The sequence below is a fragment of the Malurus melanocephalus genome, unplaced genomic scaffold (assembly GCF_030028575.1).
Source record: "Malurus melanocephalus ecotype Western Australia unplaced genomic scaffold, MMel_1.1 scaffold_221, whole genome shotgun sequence".
NCBI classification, from domain to species: Eukaryota; Metazoa; Chordata; class Aves; order Passeriformes; family Maluridae; genus Malurus; species Malurus melanocephalus.
This window is the reverse complement of record NW_026623453.1, coordinates 1,222,347-1,234,107: the sequence shown is the minus strand read 5'-3', so window position 1 is coordinate 1,234,107 and position 11,761 is coordinate 1,222,347. Positions and strand designations below refer to the sequence as shown.

General features: G+C 54.2%; 1 protein-coding gene across 1 annotated transcript in view; it reads left to right on the top strand.

The window, feature by feature from the left end:
* Positions 1-13: 13 nt before the first annotated feature.
* WTIP (WT1 interacting protein) overlaps positions 14-11,761 on the top strand; it is an 81,727-nt gene continuing 69,979 nt past the window's right edge. The window contains exon 1 of the mRNA XM_057374293.1: positions 14-1,540. Coding sequence (XP_057230276.1) covers positions 91-1,540 — 1,450 coding nt within the window. The 5' untranslated portion in view covers positions 14-90. The remainder of the gene's footprint in view (positions 1,541-11,761) is intronic.

The window sequence follows — 11,761 nt, the reverse complement described above, 5'->3', positions numbered from 1 at the left end:
TTTAAACCCCTTTTCTTTCTCTGCTCCGGGCTGCGCTTTCGCGGAGAGTTCGTCGCCTTCTCCCGCCCCGCCGCCGGGCTCCGGCCGAGCATGGAGAAGTACGAGGAGGACATGGCCCTGAAGGCCACCAAGTTCATGGAGGACCTGTCCCTCTACGAGCCCTGCCCGGAGGGTCCGTACGGCCGGGGCGGCCGCCGGGACCTGGCGTTGCACCCCGACCTGGAGGAGACCAAGCGGGTCATCGCCGCCCACATGACGGCGGAGCAGCGGGGCCGGAAGATGAACGGCACCGCCGCGCCGCCGCCGCCCGCCGAAGGCTTCCCCGCCGCCGCCCCCTGTGGCAAAGCCGCCCCGCTCCGCGCCAACGGCCGCGCCGCCGCCGAGCCGCTCCCGGGCGCGGGGCCGCCGTGCTGCGAGGAGGGGCTGTGCACCCGCTCCGAGGTGGCGCTGCCCTGCTACAGCGGCTTTGCCGACAAGGGCAAGCGCTACTCGGCCGAGGGCTACCGCTACGCCGCGGGCAGCGCCTACGAGGGCGGCTACGTGGCCAAGGGCGGCGGGCGGGCGCCCGGCGGCCCGGACGGCAAGTTCGGCGCCGCCAGCCCCCGGGCCAGCCTGGCCTCTGCCTCGCCGGGCCCCTCCGCCGAGCACGGCAAGTTCTCCAGCCCGCGCTCCAGCCTGGGCGGCGCGGCCGCGCTGTCCTACGAGAAGTTTTCCAGCCCYCGCTCCAGCCTAGTGGTGCCCGGGCAGGACAAGTACGGCAGCCCCCGCGCCAGCCTGGTGCAGTACGACGGAGCCGCCCTCAGYCCCCGCTCCAGCTACGCCAGCACGGCCAGCGACACCAGCAAACACTCCAGCCCCCGCGCCAGCCTCACCGGCTACGACGGCGGCGGCAGCAAGCCCAGCAGCAACCGCACCAGCGGCATCAGCATGGGCTACGATCAGCGCCACGCCAGCCCCCGCTCCAGCACTGCCAGCCAGTACTCCTGCACCGCCAGCCCCCGCTCCAGCTACTCGGACTCCAGGTACGGCCCTCCGGGCAGCGCCGAGCCCGAGGGGGCGGGCGGCGCCGGACTCGCCCTGGCCAGTCCCCGCTCCAGCCTCTGCGGCCCCGAGGGCCGCGGCTCGGCCGGCCCCGCCGTAGTCAGCCCCCGCTCCAGTATCTCCAGCCAGAGCTCGCGGAGCTCCCGCGGCTCCATGAGCGCCTACCCCGAGCTGCAGCTGCCGTCGCCACGCTCGTCCCTGCTGGGGCCTGGCCTGCAGGAGGACGGTGCCGTGCCCGAGCTGGGGGACGTGTACCACCGGATCCTCGCCCAGTCCCCGCCGCGGCACGACCAGCAGCACCCGGCCGGCGCCCCCGAGCCGCCGCCCCCCTACGCCTACAGCCCGACCAAAGGCTCCACTCCGGCTCCCAAATTCAAGCTCCCCTACCAGGTGACGCCGTGCCGGGAGAGCGGCCCCAGCCAGGCGGAGAGACGGCTGGAGGCGCTGACGCTGGAGCTGGAGAAGGAGCTGGAGATGCACATGAAAAAGGAGTACTTCGGTGAGTGGGGCGGGGGGATCGGAAGGCTGGAGGGCGGCGGTGTGCGGGGCTTGCCGGGCCGGGCGGCTTCGGCCGTGGAGGAGGYGGGCGTGCGATGCCCGCGGCTCCTCTGGACCAGGTGCGTGCYGGAGGCTCACATGGCCACAAACGCTGTATGGTGTCAGAAGTGCTCGCATCGTGGTTCACTCCCGGCACGTGAACTCTCGCCGTTCCTTTCCTAACGCGGTTTGCCGGGTTGTTGTGTGCTGCTTCCCTTTCCACGTGCGGATGGGAGCGCTTGTCTGAAGTGTGACGAGCAGTTTGTGCAGTCATTTGCTTCTCGTTTGCCTTCCTTCCTCACGGGCTGTTCAGGCTTCCCCGTAGACGTCCCGCACGCAGAGGCTGTAGTGCTTGCGATCGTGCTCTCAGTCTGTGGTAACTTTTACAGATGTTGGGTATGGCTGGTTTGAAGCAGTCTTTAGAGCCTCGTTCGATGAAATCTCTAGTGCTAGTTGAGAGTACCTGTGGAAGCCCAGCATTGTTCCCGCCCCGTGAGGCCTCGCAGGCTCTGCTCAGCACACAGGGACATCCTTGGGACCGGAGGCGACTTTGTAGGAGAGGAGAGTCCTCGCTCCTTGCTCAGGTTAAATCGGCCTGTTGGTCATCTGCTGAGTTTTTGTTTCTTGCATACAGAAGAAAAGTTACTTCTTGAAACGAGAATGAGCGCACGTGTTTGGTAGCCACGTTAGTTAAGATTAAGCTCCCTTGTCTCTCGTACTTTACAGTGAATGGCACAGGATAAAAATGTCTGTTGGAAAKTTGGTCCTGGAGCGCATGAATCCTGCCCTGGCTGCCCTGCACTGGGACTGCGGACAGGCCGGGCAGCCCCGGGAGCGGCGCCTTCGCTCCCTGCTCGGCCGAGGAGCGAGGGCTCCCGKGCGGGTCTGCGGCAGTTCGGCAGGGCGGGGAGGGAGAGCCCTGGGAAGGTGGAGGGCTGCGGGTGAGCCAGCCCCGTGTGAGGCCTTTGGRAAGGGTTCCCTCCGTGCTTTGTGCGCTGCCGGGCGCGGGGAGCGGCTGCCYGGCCGGGTGCGTTCCTGGCGATGGACACCCGTGTGTCGCCTTGGTCGCTGATTTAATCGCGGGGCTCAGCGTGCTCTGGGCGCAGCATCGGTGTGCTCTGCCGGGAAAGAACGAGTAGCAGAGCTCTCTTCCTTTGTGTGGGAGAGAGACCTGGGCCGATCGGGGAGGTAGCTAAGTGAGCAGCACTCTCYCTACCAGGAAAACTGTTCTGTAAACTGCAGTGGCAGAGCTTGTTCTGGCTTTTGTGCCCAGACAAAGGAAGCTGAGTGCAGTGCTTACTGCCTTCCTTCATCCGTCCAGAGCTGATAAGAAAGCTGACGATCACCCGATGCATCTTCTGCAGTGYTGGCACATGGGATGATGCTCCTGAGCAGCTGAGGGGAATCCCGCTGAGGACGATTGTGGYTCCCTTCAGAGTATGGCAGAAGCTGGATGGGGCTTGTGACACACGAACTGCCACAAGCGTTACCTTYACATTTCCGTGGTGTGCAGCGAGAGACTGAGGAGTGAGGTGTGAGTGTAAGAAAGAAGGCGTCCTGAGCCTCTGGGAGGTGTTTGCAATGGCCTGAGAAAGCCGGGTGTGCTCTCAGGGGCTCCCAGAGCCGCCATGGGGGATCTYTATTGCGGACAGATTGTCTTATTTACTCGAGTTTGGCTGTTGCGAGTGTCACTACTTGCATCCATGTTCCACAGCAGTGTGCTGCAGCAGCCCCAAATCTCCTGGGGAGGGGTCCCCAGTGCAGGAGGAGCAGTGAGCTGTGCCTGTGGAGCCTGGGGGCTGCTCTGGGGGCCTGTGCTGTGGTGACACGAAAGGACCACTGCTGTGACTSCCACCCTGGAAGCAGACGAAACCCWGAAACCTGGGTGCTTTAGAAGCTGATTTCTGTGAGTTGTTGAGGTTTTGATAAATCGTGGTGGGCTTGATCCCACGTTTTTGGTTCAGATGATCTGTGTAGGTGAATGTTGAACTTTGGCTGAGCCAGTGCATGAGAGGCTGGCAGGGCTGCCACAGGCTGTGTAGGGTCAGGGTTAAGGAGWGTGAGAGCAGAATGGGGAGAAGTCTGCTGGTTTTAGTTCAGCTTACCTGAGAGGGTCTTACGCAAGTTAATAAAAGGAAGCAGAGAAAGTGCATTGGTTTGCATTGCAGTTTGTCTGTGTAGAGCTGTGAAGTGCCTAGCATGGGTGTATGGCACACTCAGAGGAGTGGTGSGTGTTCTGGGAGAGCAGAGGTGTTGAGCCAGGAGTCCAGCAAGGCAGACAGTTTACTGCTCCTTAATTAGATGAGCTCAATTATCCAGTCAGTTAATGCTGATATGAGGGCACCAGGTATCTTCTGTGCTCCGTGTCCTGTCATCATGTTGCTGCTGTCTGGTCCCCACACCCCTGGTAATACTAAAAATTGAGCAGTGTGCTGTTTTGAAACTGAGGTCAGGGGACTCGTCAGCCCTGTTTGGAGGAGGAGCAGCTCTGCCTGGCCTTCTTGCTGCCTGTGGGGCAGTTTGTGTGAGTGCTCCCCTGAGGGTGCTGGCAGTCCCTGCTGCCTTTCCAGACCTCCCTGCTCCACTGCAGGAGGGCCCTGTAGTCTGGGACAGGTGAATGCAGGATGGAGGAGCAGTGCAGAGTGTGAGCTGTGCAGAAGCTCAGGGGAGCCCAGGCAGGCAGGGTTGAGCCCTGGGCTCTGGTGGGCTCACAGCTGTCTGCCCATGCTGCTCCGAGCAGCCCTGAGTGGTGCCGGGAGCTCTGCTTTGCTGCTGCACCTTCTCTGTGCTCCTCCTTCTCCTCCCAGACCTCAGTGCCTCTGCAGGGAGAGGGAAGATGCCGTCCTACCCTCAGTTTAATGTGAATGCAGTCGCAATGCTGCCGAAAAAAGGCTCTGCTCCTGCCCAGCTGCCTGGCTGAGGGGCAGCACCCTTCCTTCCCCTCGGTGGCACCTTGCAGCCACCTGCACCCACTGATCTGACAGAAAACAAAGCCTGCAGAGGAGGAGGGAGAAGAGAGAGGGTTTGGGTGTGGATTGGTGAGCTGCTCCATTTAATCCTCGTTGAAGAGGTGGCTTGAGCTGACCCAAGGCCGTGGGTGCACAGGGCTCCAGGAGGCTGAGACCCTTCCTTGGGCAGCAGCCTGTGTTTGGAGTGGGTAAAGCTGTGAGACTTTGTTCCCTTTGTAGCTGCTTCCTGTGCGTTCCTTGCCCAAACCCCTTCCTCCTCAACCCTCCGAGAACCTCTGCCTGTCCCCTGTTGAGGTGGTGACAGTTTAGTGAATGTGCTTGGTTTAATGACAGATGCTGAGAAGAGAGGTAATTAAAAAGTACATTCACTCACATGTTTTGAGCTGAACATTGATACACGGTGAGGTCAGAGTTGTTTCAGGAGTGTTTTTTAAATTGAATGTTCATCCTGAGGTGTCAACAGGATGTTTGTGGGTGTTGGAAGGTGATGAGCACAGGCACTGCCTTAAATTCTATTTTCTTTGCAGAATACGTTCAGTTTGATGTTTAGGTGTTGAAAAAAAACGTGTAAGGTGAAAGCTGGATTTTGGCAACCCCATCAAGTCATGCATCCTTGTGGGGCTGCCTRTAAACCTATGGCTAGTCATCTGCCYGGCTGGGAYGTGTCGTGCTGAGCAGTTGTGCAGATCTGGGKTATGGGGAAGAGATTTCTCTGCTGCTGGTGCCAGCAGGGCCAGGGGGTGGCTGGAGGTGTGCTGGCAGCACTCACACCCTGCTGCAGCCACTGCCCAGCCAGGGCTCTGCTCATCTTGGCCAGGGKGTGGATGCAGCATGAGGAGTGGCTGAATTGTCTCACTGTCCTCAGCTAAAGATGGGAGAGGCGTCTSAGCCAGGGCAGGTGGGGAGTGCAGACTCCCTGTGCAATCTGCAGCGCTGTCCTTCAGCTCCCCTGTGCAGGGAGTGCCCTTGGTGCTTYTCCCCCATCCTGAGCTCCCCCAGCCCTCGCTGCTGCCTCACCCCGCCTCTGTCCCGGCTGAGATGCAGAGCACAGCGAGCTCACACCACGTGTGGTGCTYCCTCCTCAGTGACAGTGAGTGACCCTGTCACAGGACTGTCCCCTGTCCTGCCTTGCACAGGCACCTTTSTCTCCACCCTGCAGGAATAGGCCTYTTCCTTGACACCTGAGCGAGATGGAGGGAGGGATATCTCAGAGTGGGACACAGATCTGGGCTCTGTTAATAACTGCAGCCCTCTGTCTGGCACTGCCCATGCCTCCCCTGGAGAGGAGCCTTGGCTTTCGAGAGCTCCTGTCCCTCCAAAATGCCCCCCAGTAGTACAGGCAGGTGTTTTTGGAGCACCACCAAGAAACACTGCTGATAAAACTGTGGTGTTTAAAAGCCTTTGGCCTGCTAGGTGAGGGAAGAAATAGATCTCTAAACCCTGCCAGGCCCTCTCTGCCCTTTATGTGCATAGCCATCCATGTAAATCTAGATTTGAGACCCCARTATGCTCATGAATTCAGAGTTGTGTGCTTGTTCTCTGGGAGCAGTTTGATATGATGGGAGGCTGTTTATGCAAGTGAGATCAAAAATCAGACAGGTAACAGTGGTGAGTCTCTAGAAGCTCTATTGCTTAGAGATGAAATTTGAATGTAATTTAGATGAACTTGCAGTTGGTAACYAGAACAAGAGATTTGCTGTGATGTTGTTTTCAGTCTTAGGAGTTCTGAAAATTTCTTTGTGAAATATTGGATCTTTCCATCATATTGTTTGGGGAGACAGCAAAGATTTTTGTCTGGTGATTACCTTATATTTCTCTCTAGCTGAGCCTAGAAATCAATTCAGTGTTAGCAAGCAGCTAAGATAATTCAGCATTTTCAGCTTAGGCAGTCCTTTGAAAAATTTGCCTTCAACACCGAAATAGCTCCCATGGTGTGGTCTCCTGAAGTGTTCAGACACGCTGTGTACCTCCGAGCTCTGGTTTTTGCTCATCTCCCTGCTGCAGCTGGAAAATGCATGGCTGAAACTGATCTGAGAGTGGTCAGGCCTTTCTAGCCAAAATGCAAGAAATCCTTCAAAAAGGGGGTTGGGCAAGGGATGTGTGTGTGCTCACGGCGAAGGTTCAGGAGGAGATGCTSGGGAAGCATGAAGGAGCAGCGTCCTTGTGGTGCATGGCTACCAGGAGCATGTGCCCTGAATGAGGCAAGGAAATCACACTAAATAGTGATGGAGATTAGCTGGAGCATCATCCAAAGGGGGGAAGGAGTAGGAAGGTGGCGGGGAGAGAAAGTAGAAGGAATTTACATGAGAGAAGAGCGTGGTGACACAAGTCTGCAGTGCTGGAAAGGAGGAGTCTTGTCTGGGRTATGAAGTGGGCTATGAAGGATGCTCCTGGGATGGCCTCTTGCAGTCCCTGCTGGCCATGCACACCCTCATGGCTCTCCTTGAAGCTGGGAAGTGATACACTGTAGGGGAGAGCTGTGGGATATGTGTGTTTTTATTTTATTAAGTACTAGCTTCATGTAACGTGTACAATTAATATTGAATGGGAAATGTGGATAACTGTGCCTTGGACAGGGKCCTGTGTTATGAATGGGGACAAATATTTTCTTATCGTCAGCTGCAGGAAACTTGACTGTGGATGGGCTATTGTTTGATAGCAATTTYCCCCCCTTTTTTTAGTTAAGCTTTTACCCTGCTGTAAAAGCACTGAGTGCAGAGGGGRCTGGTGACTTCCAAAGGACTGCCACGAGTTTGATTCGAGGTACCAAGGTGAGGTTTCCACTGCAGAGAATACAGAATACTGGGTCTGCAGTACAGGAGTTGCTATAGGCACGAGCACTGCTGCGTTACCCATTCTGTGACCCTGCTGTGTGCCCGGGGTTTGGGGGATGTTCTGTGTGCCCTGGGGATGTTGTGTGTGCCCTAGGGCATGTTCTGTGCCCCCAGGGTTTGGGGATGTTCTGTGTGCACCGGGGGATGTTCTGTGTGCCCCGGGGGATGTTGTGTGTGCCCTAGGGCATGTTCTGTGCCCCCAGGGTTTGGGGATGTTCTGTGTGCCCCGGGGGATGTTCTGTGTGCCCCGGGGGATGTTCTGTATGTGCCTGGGGTTTGGGGGATGTTCTGTGTGCCCTGGGGGATGTTCTGTATGTGCCTGGGGTTTGGGGGATGTTCTGTGTGCCCTGGGGGATGTTCTGTGTGTGCCCAGCGGGACTGGAGCCCGCCTGTGCCATGGGGAGGGCAGCTGTGCAGGTGGAGCTGTGCTGCAGTCAGGTTTGGAGTGGGAACTCTGTGACAAACCCTGAGCAGTTCATTGCTTCTCCTCAGTTCTCAGGGCTGTCACCAGCTCCAGGCAGGGCTGTGCTGCTTCCCTTGAGTACAAAGCCCTCAGGTTCCTTAACATCACACTTTTAAATGCACCCTTCCCCCTGTGCCTAACCCTTCACCCCAAAAACCCCAACCCAGCCAGCTCTGCTCACTTAGGTGGGTCAGGAGACATCCCAAGCAAGACTGAAAGTTAAAAATCCTTCTCTAGCAGCACTGAACTTGCATTGGCAGTTGTTTCCCTTGCCTCTGTGCTGGATCTTCCACAAAGATTTTGGGTGTGAATGTCCTGTTCGTTTTTGTCCTCTCTCACTGGAGATTGGTATGTGGTGGTGTGGGAATTGAGAGTAAATCCCAGTTTAATGACTTTCATGGGTTCTGTGGCCTCTGTAGTTTGCAGAGTAGAAACGCGAGCCTCTAACAGGTAACTGTCAAATTAGCTGTTAGAATGTGATTGAAGTTGATTTTTTTTTGGTGGTAAACGTCCCTGAAGTTGTATCATTTTTACATCCAAACTCCATAAATGATACAAGTTTGTGTTATTACCACTGATGTTTCATGGCAGTGGGTCTAGGCTGATATCCCTACTATCCACAATTAATAAATTGGGATGTAAATGTGTCTTAGCCATGTGGATACTGGATGCTTGGAAAACACTCTMAAAGGAAGAGAATTTGCCTAATACCAAAGTGATTATTTTGTRAAAATGCTAAAATGATAATTTAGCAAAAAAAACCCCAAAACTTGGCRAAGTAATTTTCAGGTGTATAATGGGGTTGTTGAACAAAGGAAATGGAAAGAAAATAAACTAACAGTGATAAGCCAAATAGTTTAAYTAAAACCAGAACATTAATGCAGACATTTAATAAGCTCTGGACGTGGCCTTCTACTTGCATCACATGTCCCAAATATCTCAAGGACATCACTTCACAGCAYGTTGGCAGGGTCTGGAAAAATAATTTCGTATTCTGTGGCTGGAGAAACTGGGTGTCTCAGAGGATGAAGTGGTGGTTTGATTTTTGCCATCCTGGATAAAGGGGGACAGGGATGGGGATGTGTTACAAAGTGAGCTGAGGCAGCTGGAAAGGTGAGCTGCAGGAATGGGCATGATGGCTGAGTTTTATTGCAGGGTTGGGAAGGCTCACCTTGGAGGGCTGTGTTCAGCTGCCTGAAAGGTTCAAGCCCTAGCAGGGGCTGGGTACCTGGGCTTGTGATGTGGCATTGSTTGGAGCTGCTCCTGTGCTAAGGATCAACCAATAAATGTGGTGTTCAGCTGGATTTTTGTGTGATTTTTCGCCGTGCCTGTGTGGGTGCTGTCTCTGGAAGTGGATTTTCTCCTATTTTCCTCCATTGGAGCGATAGTTCCAGTCTGTGGTGTGTGTTATCTCTTCCAGTTAACCTCACTGTGTTGAGTTAGCTCCCCATCAGCACAGCCTTACTTGTTACTGTGCTGAGACACAGCACAAAAAAGCAGCCAAGCAAGTCATGTAYCTCTTCCAGCTGGAGTATTTCACAYTGTCTGRAACTTCATTCCTTGCTTTTTGGAGCAGGTTTTGTTAAATTGCTAATGTCACGTTTATGTGTTCCAGCAAACTTTTAAGACAAGGCTTCGGACTCATGAAGGAAGAAAGCCCAGAGCACAAAGCCTGGTGTAAGGCTGAGCTGAGAACTCCCACGCACACAGCACACGAAGGGCTGACTCAGGGAGCTCACTGGGGAGCATTTATTGCTGCTGACACCTATGTCCAAATCTGAGATGCTGGAGCAGTTCTATTGGCAGGTTTTGCAGGAAAATCTGTCGGCAGCTGGGTTTGGGGCTGTGCTCTGTGTTCCTGGGGCTGGGGGGTGCACAAGGGCCCCTGTGTGCCCCTCCCTGCCCAGTAACCATGCTGGGCTGGCCAGTAACCATGCTGGGCTGGCCAGTAACCATGCTGGGCTGGCCAGTAACCATGCTGGGCTGGTGGGGCTGGTGCTGCCCAGCCATGGTGCCATGTGAGCAGTGGGCTCAGGGACCCCTGATGAGCTTTCTGGGGGGAGCTGAGCTTTGTCCTCAAGTGCAGGGATGAGAAATCAAATGACTTTGAAAGAGAGATGTGATTGGGTTGGAATAACAACACAAACATTCAACACAAACATTCATTTGCCTTAATTACAAAGTCTTTAATTGCAGGCAGCAGCAGTGAAGTGTGTTTGGCCCCCTGTGAGGATTACTGTGTGTGTTTGGGAATGCTGGGAGAAGGCAGGGAGTGCAGTGTGCAGGTGTAGGAATGTTAATAAAAGAGATTGTCCTGGAATAGGGAGCGGGTCAAATGGACAGCCAGGAGGCATTTAATAGGTTACAAAAGGTCATGTCTCACATAGAGCATTGCTCTTTTAACAATTGGGCTGAACAAGGCATGTTTGAGTTCAGAATGTGTTCATAGTTTTTGTGAAAAGTAGATGGCTATTGTGCAAGAACTGCTAGGGACTTTCAAATGTTTCTTTCAAATGCTTCTGGCCATCCAAACTTTTTTAAAATTGGTGAACTGTTTCACTTCTGACACCTCAGAACTCCTGGAGAGTGAAAACAAGATGTTCTCTTCCTTTGATGTGGCCACTTGAAAAAATTAGAAAATTTCAAAGTTAACATAAAGAGAAACAAAAAGCCATTCCTAAATGCAGTTTGACAGATGTGCATGTTCAGATGCTTCATCTGGCTTGGATCATATTTCCTGTGGTCCAGGGAGAGCCTGTGGCTTCTCCCAGGCATGGGAAATGCCCTATTGCTCTGGTGGTCATGGCACAAACCTTTCCCTGGGCTGCAGCTCATCCCCAGGYGTGTAGGGAGCTGGGAGCCTGGGGGTAAAGCTCCTGGGCTGGGAGTTGGGTGATCCTGCTTGCACTTTCTCAGCCAGTTCAGCCTCCCTCTGTGCTGGCACTGCCACCTGGGGATTTTAGGGGACCATCAGGTAAGGCCAGTGCTTCGTGTGCTCCATGCTTGGCTCAGGTGGTGTTGAAACAGACTTCGTGGATGTCCCAAATTTCMATGCCAGTAATCTGAAGGTCCTTTTTGTGCCCATCTCTGGCACAAACTGCAGCACGTGTGTGTGTTGATCRGAAACCTTTGGTGGGAAGGGATTTCTAACCAGGTGGGAGAAATGTGATGGTTAATGTGATCATTTAAACGTGGTCCTGGCTGAGCTGAGGCAGCCARAGGCTCTGCTGCTGTGGCTTAGTTCTGTTCTCCTGGCCTGGTGGAGATGACATTGCCTTCAGTAGTGTTAGAGTTTGAGCAGGATCTTGGTTTTCTATTTTTTGCTGGTGTGAAATTCCTACTAAATCTGTTTATTTGGGTGAAATACTGAATGGTTGGAAAATAATCAGTGATGGAGTGGTTCTAARCAAGGGGACAGTGAATAAACTGTCACTTATCTGTGGTTTCCCCTGCTCACAGAAGGGTGTTACTCTGGCCATGTGCTGCTCTCTGCTGCCCTGCCTGTTCTTGTTGCTGGTGTGAAATGCAGCAGGATCYGACCCATTCTCTGGGAATGGTCTCRCCTGTCACTCTTCTTTCCATCTCTCCATGACTGTGTTGGTTCTGARGGGGTATTGATTTTTATTTTTGTTGAAAGAAAAAGGTGAGAAAGAGCAAAAGGTACTGGGGTGCAGCATCAGCTGAGACAAACCAATTGTATGGTGGGCAGTGGAAAGAGCTGTAATTGGTAACATCTTGGATCTCCATGTTTGTGTTGTGGTGGTTTCTCTTAACCCTGAGCATCCCAGGTGTAGGTGCATTCTCAGGTGTAGGTAGGGGAAACAGGCAATTCCCCATGGAACAAGGTAGAAGTTTTGATGAATGGTAATAACTGTTGCAGCTCTGTTTTTTTTTTTTTTTTTTGTTTTTGCCAGGCA